We start from the raw sequence: 16,668 nt of genomic DNA, 5'->3' as shown, positions 1-16,668 counted from the left end.
TTAGCTACTCACACTTGGAGTTTTTGACGGCACCCCAGCCATTGGCTTGGCTGGCTGAGTATAACGACCCATATCCATGCCGAATCCTCTGCGGCAGCCCCTGTCAATCTACGGTTAATCATCGCTTAAGCACAGCATGGAACTGGAACTGGGACGGGACGGGACGGGACTGGCAGGGCGGGGGGTTTGCACAAGTTGAGCGATGCGTTTAAGCTTTTGGAGGGGAACAATTAACTTATGCGCAAACAATAACGCCAAAGAATGCACGCTGACAGGAACCAGTCAGCCAGTCAGGCATCGCAGGGATGTCGCATCCTGCTTAGGGGGCTGCGGTATGAGCCAGCAATAATCCTTCTTTTGTCAGCAAATTTATTGCTAGCAAACAAACACGCCGCCCAAAAGGATATGCCAAGGATATAAATATATATATATGGACGTGGAGATGGGCGATGCGACTTTTGGGCGCACACAGTTTTATTGCGAAATCTGCAAAAGGCAAATAAAAGATTTGACACTCGAATTGCTTTGACGACAAGGCCCTAAACAATGACGACTCAACTGAGACAATGGCAATGTTTTCGGGCTCCACTAATTTGTGCCGGACCTCGTCCTTTTCTCAGCCATTGATATCCTGCCACCTGTCTGCGGCAGCAGGATCGCAAAGGCAAACACACACACACACACACACACACACTTCAATGGCTGTTGGCCAGGTTTAATGGCAGCTCTTCTTATGTCATTATTAAATCTTTGAAGTATCTGCAGAATATAAAAAAAAGCAGGCAACACACACTTGAATACTTGAGTGACGCTCAATTTGATGGACAAGCAGCATCAGGAATCAACCCCTCAATGGGAAAAATCACAGCAGGCACACGAACAAATTGCACAACTGCAGCCAGGACCTCAATCTCAACCGCAGCCGCTCAGCTCAGCGCACACACACACACACACAGACACACATTTACAGGCTCAACGCGCAGCTACAAATCGCTTCAACCTGCCTGAACGGCAAAAACAAGTGGCAAAGTATAACAAAGGAGTCCGAGCTGAAATATTTTACGCTCGATTTATCCGCTTTCAGAGGCGCTTGAGAGGGGGCGAGGGTGGCAGCAAGTGCCATGCTGTTTGAGTCTCATTTCATTCATTTGTTCATTTGATGACGATAATAATGACGATGATGATGGCGATGATGATGATGATGATTCTGGTGCGCTTAAGCCTCTTGTTTGGCGGCAATAAAAATCGAGCCGTGAGCTCGGGCATGCCCAAGACCAGCACGGCAGAAACCCAGCACAGCCCAAACCCACCCCGGCAGGATGTCAATTTCTCAATTCATAAATAAAACCCAAAGCCCTTTGAATGTGTCAGCACAAGTGTGGAAATTACAACCATGCCCATCCATGGGCATGGGCTGATTGGAGTGGCCTCTCTATGTGTGTGTGTGTGTATGTGCCGCACAGTGTTGCCCAACTGTTGTTTCGAAGAAACTAGCTAGAAACCAGTGTTAAAAAATAGCTAAAAATATCTAATTTAGCTTGCTGAGCAGAAATTCGTTAGCTGGTTTACAGCTTCCACTTTTGCAGAAAGTTTTATAACAATAAATATTTATAATTGAATATAACCTAAATGTCGTCTGTTGGGGTCAAAATTATTTGACTTATCTGAAAAAACGAATAATTAAATCTTGGCTTATATGGAAAAATTAACACAAACTAATTTTTTTTCATTTTTCCAAAGAATAGAGAACTTGTCGCTTACAAAAAAAAAAATTATTATATGAATTAAATATTGCCTAATAGGGAAAAGTTAATACAAGTTCATTTTGTGATAAAACTTAAAATGTGATTAATATAAAAAAATAAACATAAAATCATTTTGTAAATTTTCTCAAAAAAAAAAGAGTATCAGTCCATTATAAACACAATATTGGGACACAAAAAGGAAAAGCGCTGCCTTCCTTTGCGCAGTTCCCTTTGAGGCGGAAGCCGCATAACTTAAATATATATATAAATCTTAGAAGGGGCTAAGACCTGTTCTTTTCAAAATAGCTGGAAAATAATAACGATATAAAAAAATAAGAATAGATAATATATATATAGCTCCAATTGCAGACCTTTGCATATTTCAACTGCTTCCTGCTGACAACCCCTCCGAAAACAGCTACATCTAGCTATAAAATAGCCGAATGGGCAGCACTGTTTATGTAGCTTGGATGGGTTTGGATTGCACTGTGTTATTGTTGTTTATTTGCCGATGTGTGTGCAGAACCGTTGCCGCCGCCTAAACCGCACATGCCCCGCTCTTGCAACCCACTCCCTCCCTTCTCCTCTCTCACTCCCTCACTCCCCCTCTCTCTTCGCTCGCTGCGAACCGCCAAATAAGCCAAAGGATTTGCGCGTCTGCGGGCGCGGATACGATGCGACTTGAGTTTTGGATTGCTTTGCATGCTCGCAGGCACACTTGGATCGCATTAAGTTGATTTATTATGCAGTGAAAGAATTCAATTAAGTAGGATGATTGTCACTTGTCCGTATGCCATGAAACCGGGCATAAACTCATACGATTTGATGTGCTTTGCCTGGGATTTTCTGTGCTGGCTTTTGCCGGCGGTCGCTTAATTTGTGGGGCGTGATAATTTGGACAGTTGTTAATAGTTGTGCACTGATCTTTTCGCCATCCGGCCAAGGCACGCACACAAGCCGGGATAATCATTTATTTGTTTTGACTGATAAAAGGCTAAAGAGCTAAAGTCAAACAGCAAAACATTTATATATTAACCACGAGACAGGTAACCCTTACAGTAATTAACTGCAAAAATTAATAAGTTTTCCCCAGTTGAATAAAAGTTGCTCGACTTACCTGATTAGGGGTTGCAGTACAATTTACCTGACCTGGCTTTGATCTGAACTGGAGAGAAAGAGTCTTTATCCAGATGCTTCTTCTATCCAAAGTAATGGACCACCTCTTGCCCCTAAGCCAGTGATGGGATATGATAGGATATGCAGTCCCGAGAAAGATGGCCAACGAGAAGCTCGTGATTGGCGTAACCCTTTGTCGTTTCCAAGACGATCGGCTGATAGCGGAGGTGGGGGAGAAGAACCGTTAGAACACCTTTACTCCAATCTGGATCGTGAAGCAACACACTCTTGGAAGTTTCATTTGGGCACAGCAGTTCGAGTTCTATCGAAGATTTCGTTTTTCCAAAAAGATTTCCTTCAGCACTAAGAACTTTTCTTACGCTCTTCACTATGATAAAATGTTAGCAAAATAGGGAATATGATTAAAAATGGAAAATGGAAAAAAATTTACCTTTAACAGCTGACAAGTTGGCCTTAATAAATCATTGCTTGCATTTATTCAGCATACCAATAAGATAACTTCATAAAGGTGAATCTTTGGTTGGTTACGGATAAAGCCTTAAAAAATAATAAAAATATAATTCGGAAGAAGCTTCTCTTCTCCATATAACATTCACCTATAAAACAATCAAATATCGCCTTTATCTATATTAAGAATAAAGGTTATTTAGCAGAATATAAATATTAAGAGATTTGAGTTGAAGATTGTTTAATTGAAGATTGCTAAATAAATTAGCTGCTTACAGGTGTTGAGCCAAACCAGCTCGAACCTGGAACTTGAACATATTTTTTATCTATGAATAGACTCTTAAGTCAGACTGGCTTGTCTAAGCCAAACCTCAAACAAATTTGAACTGAAAAATGGTTTTACTTAAAAAAAATAAACTTTTGAGGATGACCAAGGCACACAGCATAACAAAACTGTGACCCCAGCCAATGTATTTATCTGACAAATGCCAATATTGGGCAGAGATCTAGCGCATTATTTCTATCTGAAAATATGCACAACTTGATATATTCTCAGTAGAACAGTAAGTGTATATTAAGAATTAGAATTGATTTATCAAAACTTTACAAATATTAGATCTGGTCCGAATCTTGGTTCGAATTGTGAAAAGCAGGCAATATTTGTTTTTTGGTTTTCAGGCCTGTTAACAGCTATTTTCAAGCTAAAAGTATTCGTTAAATAAAGAGAAGACTCTATCAAACAGCAACAGTTTGTAGTTTGGTCCAAATTCGTATTAGATTTGTAAGTTTTTTAATAAAAAGCACTCGAGCTATCCGCAACAATGAAATCTTTCCGTTTGAGCACTCAAAGTGCAACCGCGCCGGAAAGTGAAGTGTTTAAATTGAATGCAAACATATTAGCAAGGCTTTCCTGGTTTCCCTGTAGAGAGAGAGACACCTAATAACTTCTTGTCACGGGCACGTGGCGGGCGTCTGTCGTCTAACGGGTGTTGGGTAATTCACACTTCCTGCCAGGACAACGCGGGGCGTGGTCCAAGGCGGGGACGGGATGTGTGTGTGTTTTGCGTAGCTGGAATTTCATTAAATAATCGTTAGTGTAAATCAATTTGTTAGATCAAAGTGCGAACTAAGAAGCAGACGGCGGAAGAGAGGGGGGATTTTTGCCTAACATGGGCGACATGGCGACAAATGAAAAGAAAATATGCGCAGGGGGACGCAGGACATGACCGATGCCATTGATGATGATATTACCAATTTGTGTGCTGCATATAAAAGCCATACAACAAATATTTGCGATTGCATCGATGACGAAATTACAAAACATTTGCACGTGCCGCGAACCGCGAGCCTCGAAGTGTGAACACGTGCGGGACTATCCGTGTCCAAAAATCAACAACATCGAGCGCAATATAAATAGGACAAGCCCAAAAAAACATATTCAATTTAAGCCAAATATATTTGTAGCCGCCCACCACTTGGCGTCTAATATATATTAAATGCAGCTGGAATCCATCAAGAGCTTCGCTGCGATAATCGCATTAGGCATTTATCGTCATCCTTGGGCACAGTAAATAGAGTCCATCCGAGTTGCAAAGGAACTCGGGCTGATTCAATTGTCTGTCCTGTGAAAAGTACAAGCGTTTGAAATTTAATTTAACGCATTTACATGCGGCTTAAGATTTCAGCTACAGGGCATGGTAAACAAATCAAATATATTTAGGAGTAGAAACTCAAACAAAGGGCGGCGACGACGACTGATGTCGACAGATCCAAATGAAATTCGCTTTTCGGCAGCAGAAGAACGCACTTGATATAAACGCTGGCCAGGTTCGGGAACACATCTCTGCATCTGCGACCCTGCGCACATGCTGCCCGTCCGGGGCGTGGGGTGGCTGCTGATCCTCCTCCTCCTGCTGCTCCTTGTCCTTCACTGGCTGCCGTGGTGGTGGTGGCTGTCAGCGAGTTAAAAACTCAATATTTGAATAACTTACTACCGTGCGAGTGAACTTTGAGGCGCACTCGAGCCAAGGGCTTAGGGCTACGGCAGCTACGGCAGCTACAGCGGGTCCGTCCACCGTGTGCAAAAGGACAATTATTTGTTTATGCGTTGTCATTTAAATTGAGTTTTAATGTTGACAACAATCCCGTTCCGGCGCAAAATTGACCAAAAAAAAAGAAGAAAATTCAATTGTGTGCCGTTGTGATTACAAAGAAGTGGCAGATACATTTGGATATCCAGGCACAGATACTAGATACAACAGGGAGCACGGACAGCATCGATGTCATTTATATGTGGGCACCATTATTTGCTCTATCACGTTCACAGTTAAAAGTTATGAGCCCATTACGGCCGTAGTAAACACAAATATCCATAATCCGTACCACGGGGCATGCCACATCCCTGGTGCCTGCTTATACTTACTACACATGTACGCGTAATTGTTTGTCGATGTCCTCGACTGTCGTGAGAATATTCAGTTGGCTCTTATCCTGCTCCTGCTCCTGTTCCATGCCCTTTTCGCTTTGTTTTGTTTTACTGCCTTTTATTGCTCTTGAGGGGCGCCTGTTGCGTATGGGCTTTCCATTCAAATGGAATACTCTCAGGTTTTTCGCTTAAGTGCAGTTTAAGGTGTTTGTATTTTTGATCCGGACAATATTAATAAATATATACAAATATTTTTATTAATTTTTTAACTATTATTTGACGAATTTTTGTGAAGATTTGTTATTACAAATTAAATAAGCTTATTGAAACGATGCAAGTTATTAATTAAATAATCTCTATATTACTTTGAACACATTTAAGTCCTATTCCTTACAGTCTACCCTTTGACTAGCGCTGGCTACTAAGACCTCTAATTGAAACTATAGCATGGAGTTCGAACCACCTAGTTGTTCAGTTGGCTCGAATCTTGTGTATTTAGATAAAAAAATAGAACGAGAACAGAATAATTGACAATATAATTTTGTCGCAAATAATTATTTTGGACTCATGTTTTTTACGTCCTCAACTTTTATGGTATAAAATATAATATAAATACAAATTATAATAGCTGATACTTTAATAAATTGGTTACATTGAAAAACAAAACTTTAAGAAATGAGAATTTCAATAAATTAGAATGTTTTCACACTCAGAGAGCTCAGTTCCGTACTTAACCTATCATTCAATGCGCTTCTAAGAATATTTAAAATTATTTAGTGCGATTCCTGCAGAGTCCAAGAAAAAACTTGTTTACTTGGCATACAAAAAATTGTTGTGAAAGTTATTTCCTAAGAAATTGAAAGATAAATTCAAGCTAAAGCATTAATCCGGTTAATCAAGGCATTAAAGAGCAGTTGGGGCTGTGCCAATAAACAAAATTCATAACGAGTTTCTGCCAGCTGAAGTGTTTTTGCGCAAAAACTGTAATTTTTATTCATTTCCAGGACGCACTCAGAAGTGGCTGCTAAACGATTATTAGCAATTTGATATAACTGCATGTAAGTACAACACGAGAACAAGTCAACAACGAATCCACACACACACACACACATACATGCATGCATATATATATACACGTGTAGCTACTTACATAAGAACATAGCGCGTTGCTGTTGTCTGTATAGGTGTGTGTGTATGTGTGTGCGACAGCAAACAGTAGAAAATCACTTCAGTTAACTAAATCGTCGCAACAACCATGCGCCGACTGCGACGCAGCGCACACCGAAGGATGCTGCTCAAAGTGAGAGACAGCAACAGCGATAAAGAACAAAGCGCTCTCATATACACTAACACACACACACACAATGTTGACAGCGGCCATTGCGAAAGGCGTGCCAGCAAGGAGCCAATAGCCAATCAGCGTCCAGGCTACGCTACGTGACAGCAGCAGCAGCAGCAGCGACAACGCAACAGCGACGTCAGCAGCGCAGCTCTGTCAATAGACTGAGAGAGAGAGAGAGAGAGATAGAGAGTGTGGAAGCAGAAGCTGCGGCCGCCATTTGCCGTTGCGGATGCGTGCAGCGCTGAAAGTTAAGCTCATTGCCATATTTTTGCTTTTCAACTGTGTTTTTTTTTTCATTTTTTAATTTTTTTGCCTTCTGGTTTTTGCGTTCTGCTCTGGTCCCGGGTGCTGTGTTCTCTTTTGAATTTACTTTACTAACAAAACATGACTGTTGGGAGGCAAAAAGGAAATTGTTTTATCAAATGGGTTTCCTTACGCTTTTTTATTATGAAATTAATTTTCAACAACTTTTCGTCGTCGTCCCTGGCTGACCCCTTCCCCACCATTTATATTGTTAGCCAGCGTACATATGTATAAGTAATTCCCTCCCCCCGCTTTGAGCGCGCGCGTCTCTGTATACTCTCGCTGGCAATACGCTTTGCATTGCACCACACAATATTCATATCCCTTGAAGCATTTAATGGAAATGTTTGCGTAGCTTTGTAGCCCAGTGTAGCCCACCTCATCTCTCTGGGCTTTGGTCTGGTCTGTCCCGGCTGTTCGCATTAAAATGCAAATCTTGATTATGCATTTAAGTTCTGAGGACAAATTAAATTCATTTGTGTAGAGTTACGACAGGATATAACGATCCCATTAGATTTTCAATCTCCTTTACCATACGCTTCCAAGTATGTAATTATATTCTTTTCACGCATGTTCGTACTTATGCGCTTGTGTATTTTGTACAATAGAACCAGCTAAAATCGATGGGCATTTGGCATATGGACAGCACTTGATGGGCTTCCATTTACGGAGTGCTGACTTTTCCATTGACTAAATCGCACTAACAAATTAATATTGTAATAAATGCCAATCAAGATGCCGGCGACTAAACGCACTCTTGTCTTTATTTCGACTGAATGTTATGAGTGAAATGTAGGTGTATGTGTGTGAAATGTGTGTGTGTGCTTGTGTGTGAGACTGCCTTGCGTCATAGCTGCCAATTTACCGCAACAAGCAGCGAAAGTTACTCAATGCAATTGAAGCCAATGTGAAATGCGATGGTAAATCAATAACACTGTGCTACAAGAAAACTTATTCTATACCCACACGAAAATTCTATATTGCTTTTTTTGAATGCTCTTAAATGTTTAAGAAAAAATGTATTTGCCTTTAATAAAATGTCACTTTGCTCAACGTACACGGCTCTTGTTGCGCAGTGTAATCGATACGAAAATCAGACTCAAAATAGAATGGCCACTAAGTCAGTTAGCAAGAATGCCAGACAGCTAATTGTAAAATCAGTTTAGGCGCGATTTTCAATGGGCTCGCTGCAAAAAGTTCACAGCTAAAAAAAAGAACTTAAAATTGAATATTTAATGCTGAGCGCTTGAGCAAGTTGCATCTGTAAAATAAATATATATACCTGAATTAATCATGGTTCAATACCAAGGGAACTCCGGTGCCGGTGGCGGAGGTGGTTAGTACTCCGCGACATAACAATTCAATCCAATTACAAATTTACATAAGAGCTGCGGATATGACTTTAGACTTTGCTAGTTATGTGCACACTAATGGCTAATTATATAACATATAAGAAGAGATTCTTAACAGTTCATGGAATTTGTCAGATTTTCTGCTGGAACAACATTTATGGATATATTATGGATTTAATATGACCCTGACTCTTTGTGTTGAACAGTTTTTTACACAGTTTGTTGTAAGATTTTCTTGTGACTACATTTGAATTCAATTGTTCTTATACACGGCCTATTTAAAATTTAAGAACTTAATTAACTTATAGTATTAGTGTGAGAGGCTTTAGAGTAAATAATAATATATACTGTAAACAGTATATTTGAATTCACCATAATATATATATTACTAGGCGTTAACCCGTGCTCAGGTCAGAATTATATTCCTCTTTATATGTGAAGATATATGTAATATGTACTTACCCAAAAATGTACATGCACACACAATAGGAGGAGAGCGTCAGAATGTATATAACTAAAATTGCAAAAGAAATGAAAATATATAAATTATTTATAGCAGGAGAAAGAAAGATAAAATAGAGAGAGAGAGGGAGTAGAGAGAGAGGGAGAGAGAGAGAGAGAAGAGAGAGAGAAGAGAGAGGGAAGAGAGAGAGAGACAGAGGAGAAAGAGAGCGGTAGAAAAATGGGGTGAGAGTTAGATCAGAAATAAAGCTTAACACCAAATGTTAACGTAACACTCGACTTACCAGCAAAGCATGAAGAACTGCATAGCCTACTTGAATTTATGAGAATCGCGTAGTAGAGCACTGTTATAAATACGTATTATTTTAGATTTGCAGCTAAGCGGACAGCAAGCTTTGACTGCGTTTAGTACATACATACATACATACATACATATATACACACACACATACATACATACATATGTACATACATACACACATACATATGTATATTATTATTGACACACACAAACACAAATATAAAGATAATTAGTTTGACAAGACAAATGTTCACTTCACACACCACCTACAATCAAAGCATGGAGAACTGCAAAGCCTACATGAATTCATGAGAATCGCATATAAGGGCAATCTTTAGAAATACATTTTATGTTAATTTGCAGCGCAGAAGGCATTCAGCTTTGTTTGCGTTTGGCATAAGAGACATTCACACACATATGTACGCATACATATATACATAGTACATACACTCTACATATATACAAACAAAAATTAATAGCCTCATGTGAATCGCATAGTAGGGCGATTTTAGAACATACTTTTTATAATTTGCTGAGGGGAACATTTTCCAAAGATGTGAAACTTCTTTCTTAATGTTTTCGCTTATCCTCTCTTTCTGTCCAACATCCTTGTGTTTTGCAGAGCACATACACATGGTGACTTTGGATAAAACGGGCAAGAAATCATTTGGCATTTGTATTGTACGCGGCGAGGTGAAGGATTCGCCGAACACGAAAACAACTGGCATTTTCATAAAGGGTATTGTGCCCGATAGTCCTGCACATCTCTGTGGTAAACTAAAGGTCTGTAGATGGGGGCTTAAAATAAATTGGATAACAGCGATGCAATTCGCAGGTTGGTGATCGCATCCTTTCGCTGAACGGCAAGGATGTGCGGCACGCAACCGAACAGGCGGTCATTGATCTGATCAAGGATGCGGACTTTAAGATCGAGCTGGAAATCCAGACTTTCGACAAGAGCGAGGAGCCCAACAAAAACGATCCACGCAATGGCTACATGCAGACCAAAAATAAATTCAATCAAGGTAGAATCTGGTCATCTAATATTAATCCAGCTGGACTCACAAGTTTCTCCCAGAGCAAAGTTCCAGCAATACTATGGGCACGGGCACGGTCAGGCAACCGACCGTACGGAACGATCCGAGACGCAATCCGGCGTTTTCGGCCTCAAGGGTCAAGCACGTGCCGATTAACAACGACGATGATGATGAGGATACGCGCGACATGACCGGACGCATTCGCACCGAAGCGGGCTACGAAGTTTGTGCAGCTATATATATGTATATATAAACATCTTTTATAAAAATCGATTCCCTCTTCCCAGATTGACCGCGCATCGGCGGGCAACTGCAAGCTGAACAAGCAGGAAAAGGATCGCGACAAGGAGCAGGAGGATGAGTTTGGCTACACCATGGCCAAGATCAACAAGCGTTATAATATGATGAAGGATCTGCGCCGCATCGAGATCCAGCGGCAGGGCAATGTGCCGCTGGGCATTGCGCTGGCCGGCCACAAGGATAGACAGAAAATGGCCTGCTTTGTGGCTGGCGTCGATCCGAATGGGCTGCTGGCCAGCGTGGATGTGAAGCCGGGCGACGAAATCGTCGAAGTCAATGGCAATGTGCTTAAGAATCGCTGCCACTTGAACGCCTCCGCCGTCTTCAAGAATGTCGACGGGGAGAAGCTCGTGCTGATCACATCGCGCCGCAAGCCCAACGACGAGGGCATGTGCGTCAAGCCCATCAAGAAGTTCCCAGCATCCACGGATGAGGCTAGCTAAACCCAAGCGATCCGCATTCTTTCGCTTAACAACTTCTACTTTAATTGCAGACGAAGTTCATTTTTGACCAGTTCCCCAAGGCGCGCACGGTGCAAGTGCGCAAGGAGGGCTTCCTGGGCATCATGGTCATCTATGGCAAGCATGTCGAGGTGGGCAGCGGCATCTTCGTCTCCGATTTGCGCGAGGGCTCCAATGCAGAGGCGGTAAGTGCTCCGTATCTCCCTTGTCTGTCCCAATAATACACTTGCAAATCCTCTCAGGCGGGCGTCAAAGTTGGAGACATGGTGCTGGCTATTAACCAGGATGTGACGCTGGATTCGAACTACGATGAAGTTAGTCTGACTGGTAGTTATCAAATAGTAAGACTAATATACATTCCTTTAGGCGACAGGACTGCTGAAACGCGCCGAGGGCGTCGTGACCATGATACTGCTCACGCTCAAGAGCGAGGAGGCCATACGCTCCGAACGCGAGGCAGAGGAAAAGAAGAAAGAAGGTAAACATTCAATCGACCTGCCGATCGAAATATTTAATAATTATCTACTTTGTTAATCCACAGAGGCCAAAAAGGAGGAGGAAAAGCCACAGGAACCCTCTATAGCCGAAATAAAGCCAAACAAAAAGATACTCATCGAGGTGAAGGTGGAAAAGAAACCGTTGGGCGTTATAGTGACTGGCGGCAAGAACAACAACGTGAAGGTACGTGTGCACACACACACACATATTCCCTTATTAAACACTAACTCCCTTTACAGACTGGTTGTGTCATTACACACATTTATCCGGAGGGCGCCTTGGCCGCAGACAACCGCCTGAAGATCTTTGATCACATTTGCGATATCAACGGAAAGGCGGTGCACTGCGAGAGCATGACCACGCTTAAGGTGCATCAACTGTTCCACATGACCTACGAGAAGAACGTCAACTTTACGGTTTTCCGCGCCGATCCGCCCGAGCTGGACAAGTTCAATGTGGAATTTATGAAGAAAAGTGGCAAGGAATTGGGTCTTTCGCTGGCGCCCAATGAGTTCGGCTGCACCATCTCCGAAATTGTAAGTAGCTTCATCTGAAGGTGGTTCGTTTCAATTGCTTACAGCCTCACTTTGCAGATGCAAGGACAATATCCGGAAATCGATAGCAAGCTGCAGCGCGGCGACATCATAACCAAACTTAACGGCGACGCGCTGGAGGGGCTCACCTTCCAGGTGTGCTATGCACTTTTTAAGGGCGCCAACGGCAAGATATCGATGGAGGTGACACGGCCAAAGCCCACGCTGCGAACGGAGGCGCCTAAGGCATAAGGCAGAACGAAAATCATCCGTGTTAGAGGCCATGAAATAAAACTATTTTAGAGTCAGTTCTAATTTAATAACATCTGTTGTTCCGTTATTGGGTTTATTTCTTGTTGAATTGGGGAACTGCTTATGCTATAGAGCTTGCATTCGATGCGATACGGGGCCACAGATCAGCGCATTCCTTGGCAACGGGCCCGGTTATGGCCGAGCCCTTCATTTCGCCTTTGTTGTTCACAATGACCCCCGCATTATCTTCAAAGTATATAAAAACACCGTCCCTCCTTCTGAACGGCTTACGCTGCCGTATAACCACGGCGGGCATAACCTAAAAATAAACACGCGTTAACAAATAATTAACAAAACACTCAAAAACAACAGTCAAGCTAAAATGTTAGCATGCTTTGCACGCTTTTTGCACAAAACACAGAAGCAGCGTTGCCAATTGGCTACATTTGGCTATTTTCGGAAATTGTTAGCCGGAAATAGTTTAAATTTTAAGCTGATTTAGCTATTTTCCGGCTTCTCTTGCACCTTCTTCATTGCTAATTCAGCTATTTTGCTACCGGATTTAGCCTTATGCGGAGGCAGTTGGCAACACTGCGCAGGAGCGTGCAAAGCCACATTTTCACATGGATTTGTTTATTTTGCACTCAAGCGATACGAAGCATGTTTCGCACTTTTCACTTAACATTTGCGCAGCAGACACTCACCTTCTTTCTCAACTCGGGCTTGCCCTTCTTGACGGTGGCCACAAACATGTCACCGACGCCAGCAGCAGGCAGACGGTTCAGGCGACCGCGAATACCATGCACAGCAATTACATACAGGTTCTTGGCACCTGGAAAACAAACAAATTCATATATAGCATTTCACAAAATAAAAATCATTTATGTTTGTGTATTACCTGTGTTATCAGCGCAGTTCATAACAGCGCCTACGGGCAAACCTAGCGAGATGCGGAATTTGCCTCCCGCGGTACCACCACGTCCTAATTGACGAAAAACACAAATAATTAGTTAAACACATATATTTGTTTGGACACTTCATTGTCGCATAGTTATTTCGCATTGATTGGCCGTATTTTTCATTATTTATTCGGATTTAATTTGTTGTAAAATACCTCTCTTCGACATTTTGCTGCTTGTTCGGAACCAAAAGGAAGTAAAAAGAAAGAGCTAGTTCGGTTACCGAACCACAGCCAACTTTAAGTAAATCGTAATCGGTACCAGCAGCGTTGCCACTCTGGAGCTAGTTTCAGTTCAGCGCTGCCACCTATTTCAAAATAAACCAGCAGCGGTAATTCGACTGAATATTCGATACATTTTTATATATATTGAATATTGTTTTCTTATTAGCTTTTATTATAATATTATTAATATTAGAAAAAAATATATAATAAATATGGGTTTTATTACATTAGCACTTGACGCCACTTGGTAAAAATTATATTTTTATGCGAAGTTCGCAACCACAATTACTTAAATCCCTTTATAAGATATTTTTATATACTATAAGAAATTAAAATGTTTGTTGTCAAGATATTTGTCACGTGCCATATTGTTGACATTTTGCTTATGCTGTCATCAGCGTACTGAGTTTGTGCCAGCGCAGCCAAGTTCAAGCACGCGCTAATATTCTAATGTGTTGTTCGCAATTTTAAGAGAAGTAGATCTAGAAAATGGACGAACAGGGGCTTTTAAGTTACGTTAAGAAAGTTATACACTCATTAATTGTGTCGACGCCGGACCGTGTAACAGTGGAAAGGCTGAAGCGGGACTATGCCAACGAAGAGGGAACTGCCGTGCCATTCAGAAGGCTTGGCTTCAAAGACATTGAGAGCTTTTTACACACCATACCAGACACGGTTGTGGTAGGTTTTGAATATACAGTCGATAAATGCAATTGTTTAGTTAAGTCTCTTTTATTAGTTAGTAGGACACGGACCGATGGCGCAAGTATGCGCGAGGCGGCACGCCAAGACCGCACACATCCAAAATCTGGTGCAGTGCCAAAGGAGACCAAGCAACAGGTCAAGGAGCCGCAAACCTGCCAAGCCCAATTACTGCTATCCCTCGCAAAGATCCGATCTGGTGTTTGTGAATGAGCAGCCAAATTCGAACAACAAACGAATTAATAATAATAATAACAGCAACAACAACTATAGTAGTCAAAGCGGCGGCAATCGGCAACCTCGTTCTTCCGCACGTTCCAATTCCTCTTATAACTACGTCGATTCCCAAGCTCAAGATCGAGCACCTGTTGTCGCCCAAAAGAATTTGGCAAGGGAGACAAACCGAATGATTAATTCTTTTAAAAACGTAACTATTGCCAACGTTGATGAGGACTCTTCGAGTGAAGAGAACCATTTGGAAATTTATGTTGAGCAAGGCGAAATAGAAGTCAACTCAAATAAGGATAAACAAGCTGTGGCCGACAGCAATCGAAAGCAAAAGCCGAAGGATTGCCACAAGGAATATCTATCATCATCTGATGAGGGCTGCGATGAGGATGCGATTCCAGCGTATGCTGTGGCACGTTAAGATTCAGCTATCATCAAATATTTGTCAATTAAATTATATACATCAATTTTAGGATGAACGAGTATTGAACTACAAATACACGAATGATGCACCTTGCGTCAATCTAGTGAAGATCGAACCGAATGTGACAGCCAACAGTCGGCCAAGTTGGGAAGAGCCATATATTGACTACATCTCCTCGGATGATGGCAGTGAAACGGATGCCATTCCCGTTTTTGCTGTGGTAATAATTTGTTTGTACTCTTAAAGCATTTTTAAATCAACATTTATTGCAGGACGAGCGTGTCATGAGTGTCGAATATCCCAAGGGAGCAGTTCGATTTGATCACCGCTTGCCCAAACGAGCTGTTCATAAGAAATTCAAATTGGACAATCGCATCGAAGTGCAGCTTGTGACGGTAGCTAATACAATAAGTTAATATAATTCAATGATTAGTATCTAATTTCTATGCTTAGGTGGCAAGTCCGCATAACTTTAATTTTTGGCTACACGACGAGGAATACGAAGCTTACAAAAACATGTCGGTGAACATGCAGTAAGTCTTATTATAATGCATAATTGGGCATAGTTGCATTTTCATTATATTACTTACTTGCAGGCGATATTACTCCAATGTAAATGAGATAAAGTACACAATACCATTATACCTAATAATGATTGGCCATTTGGGTGCTCTGCACTTTAGGGGCACACTTTGGCAGCGCGTCGAAGTTCTAAATATTAAGACGGGTAATAGAAAGAATATTGAGGCGAGTACTTAAATTCGTTCCTAAAAATAGGCTTTAATAGTTATTTACCTCGTTTAAAAGGTGGAACTGGTTGATACAGGCGAAAGATTGTGGATCTGCCACAGTGATCTTAAGTATTTGTGCAAAGAGTTTGCCAACCTGCCGCCTCAATACTGGCCCGGCAGACTGGCCTGTGTGACACCCAGGCAGGGCCCAAGCTTTTCGGTGGAGGCCAGCAACTACTTCTTCGATATTGTGTCCTTTCGTAGACTCTATGCGAAAATTGAGAAAATCAACGATGCTGTAGGCTGAACATTTAATATTAGAATGCACCTGCCTTACTCTAATATACCTTTATATTTTACAGGACGATACAATCACCTTGATTCTTGTTGATCCAAATGCCGCAGCGCACACAAAGAACATTAACGTGGCACTCATCGAGTCGGGTTGGGTGCGCCGCTGCTACAAGCCTTAGCGAACGTATATTATATAGATTGTCATGAAGTCTTATCAATTTTAGTTTTTTAATTAGTTAAGTCACAAATGAATTGACTGTGAAACTGTTATTAATTATGATTTTGTTATACTAGTATATAGAATATATTCGTAAATGAAACAACTCGCGTAGTGTTATGTTAAGGCAAACGCTGTCCTTCTGCTTTTCATTTATTTAGTTTACGTATAATAAAATACTAAGTTACATAAATCTTCGAAACAATTTGTTGTCTTTCGCTTGATTTATGTTGGAAAATAAGATCAAACAAAGAGACATAAAGACTACTCAAAAGATCTCGCTCGCAACTAAAT

At 41.4% G+C, this 16,668-nt stretch overlaps 3 protein-coding genes across 3 annotated transcripts; 2 read left to right on the top strand and 1 right to left on the bottom strand.

The window, feature by feature from the left end:
- Positions 1 to 8,575: 8,575 nt before the first annotated feature.
- inaD (inactivation no afterpotential D) lies at positions 8,576 to 12,666 on the top strand. Its single transcript, XM_064687761.1, has 11 exons — positions 8,576 to 8,735; positions 10,137 to 10,297; positions 10,350 to 10,539; positions 10,593 to 10,774; positions 10,839 to 11,285; positions 11,345 to 11,497; positions 11,555 to 11,626; positions 11,679 to 11,790; positions 11,854 to 11,993; positions 12,050 to 12,346; positions 12,404 to 12,666. The coding sequence occupies exons 1-11, from the start codon at positions 8,693 to 8,695 to the stop codon at positions 12,593 to 12,595; spliced, it is 1,989 nt and encodes a 662-aa protein (XP_064543831.1). The 5' UTR covers positions 8,576 to 8,692; the 3' UTR covers positions 12,596 to 12,666.
- On the bottom strand, positions 12,649 to 13,785 carry RpL23 (ribosomal protein L23). The gene is made up of 4 exons (XM_064687763.1): positions 13,710 to 13,785; positions 13,494 to 13,577; positions 13,300 to 13,427; positions 12,649 to 12,914 (listed from the first exon to the last, which is right to left on the bottom strand). Exons 1-4 carry the CDS (start codon positions 13,720 to 13,722, stop codon positions 12,717 to 12,719), a joined length of 423 nt encoding a protein of 140 aa, XP_064543833.1. The 5' UTR covers positions 13,723 to 13,785; the 3' UTR covers positions 12,649 to 12,716.
- A 384-nt stretch (positions 13,786 to 14,169) lies between these two features.
- On the top strand, positions 14,170 to 16,579 carry tej (tejas). The gene is made up of 8 exons (XM_064687762.1): positions 14,170 to 14,459; positions 14,518 to 15,120; positions 15,182 to 15,352; positions 15,405 to 15,527; positions 15,586 to 15,665; positions 15,729 to 15,879; positions 15,940 to 16,161; positions 16,226 to 16,579. Exons 1-8 carry the CDS (start codon positions 14,268 to 14,270, stop codon positions 16,334 to 16,336), a joined length of 1,653 nt encoding a protein of 550 aa, XP_064543832.1. The 5' UTR covers positions 14,170 to 14,267; the 3' UTR covers positions 16,337 to 16,579.
- Positions 16,580 to 16,668: the final 89 nt, after the last annotated feature.

Source organism: Drosophila montana, unplaced genomic scaffold, assembly GCF_035044405.1.
Source record: "Drosophila montana isolate Dmon_TW-CO22-7 unplaced genomic scaffold, ASM3504440v1 contig_3200_1, whole genome shotgun sequence".
Lineage (NCBI taxonomy): Eukaryota > Metazoa > Arthropoda > Insecta > Diptera > Drosophilidae > Drosophila > Drosophila montana.
This window is presented reverse-complemented; position numbering and strand designations above follow the sequence as displayed.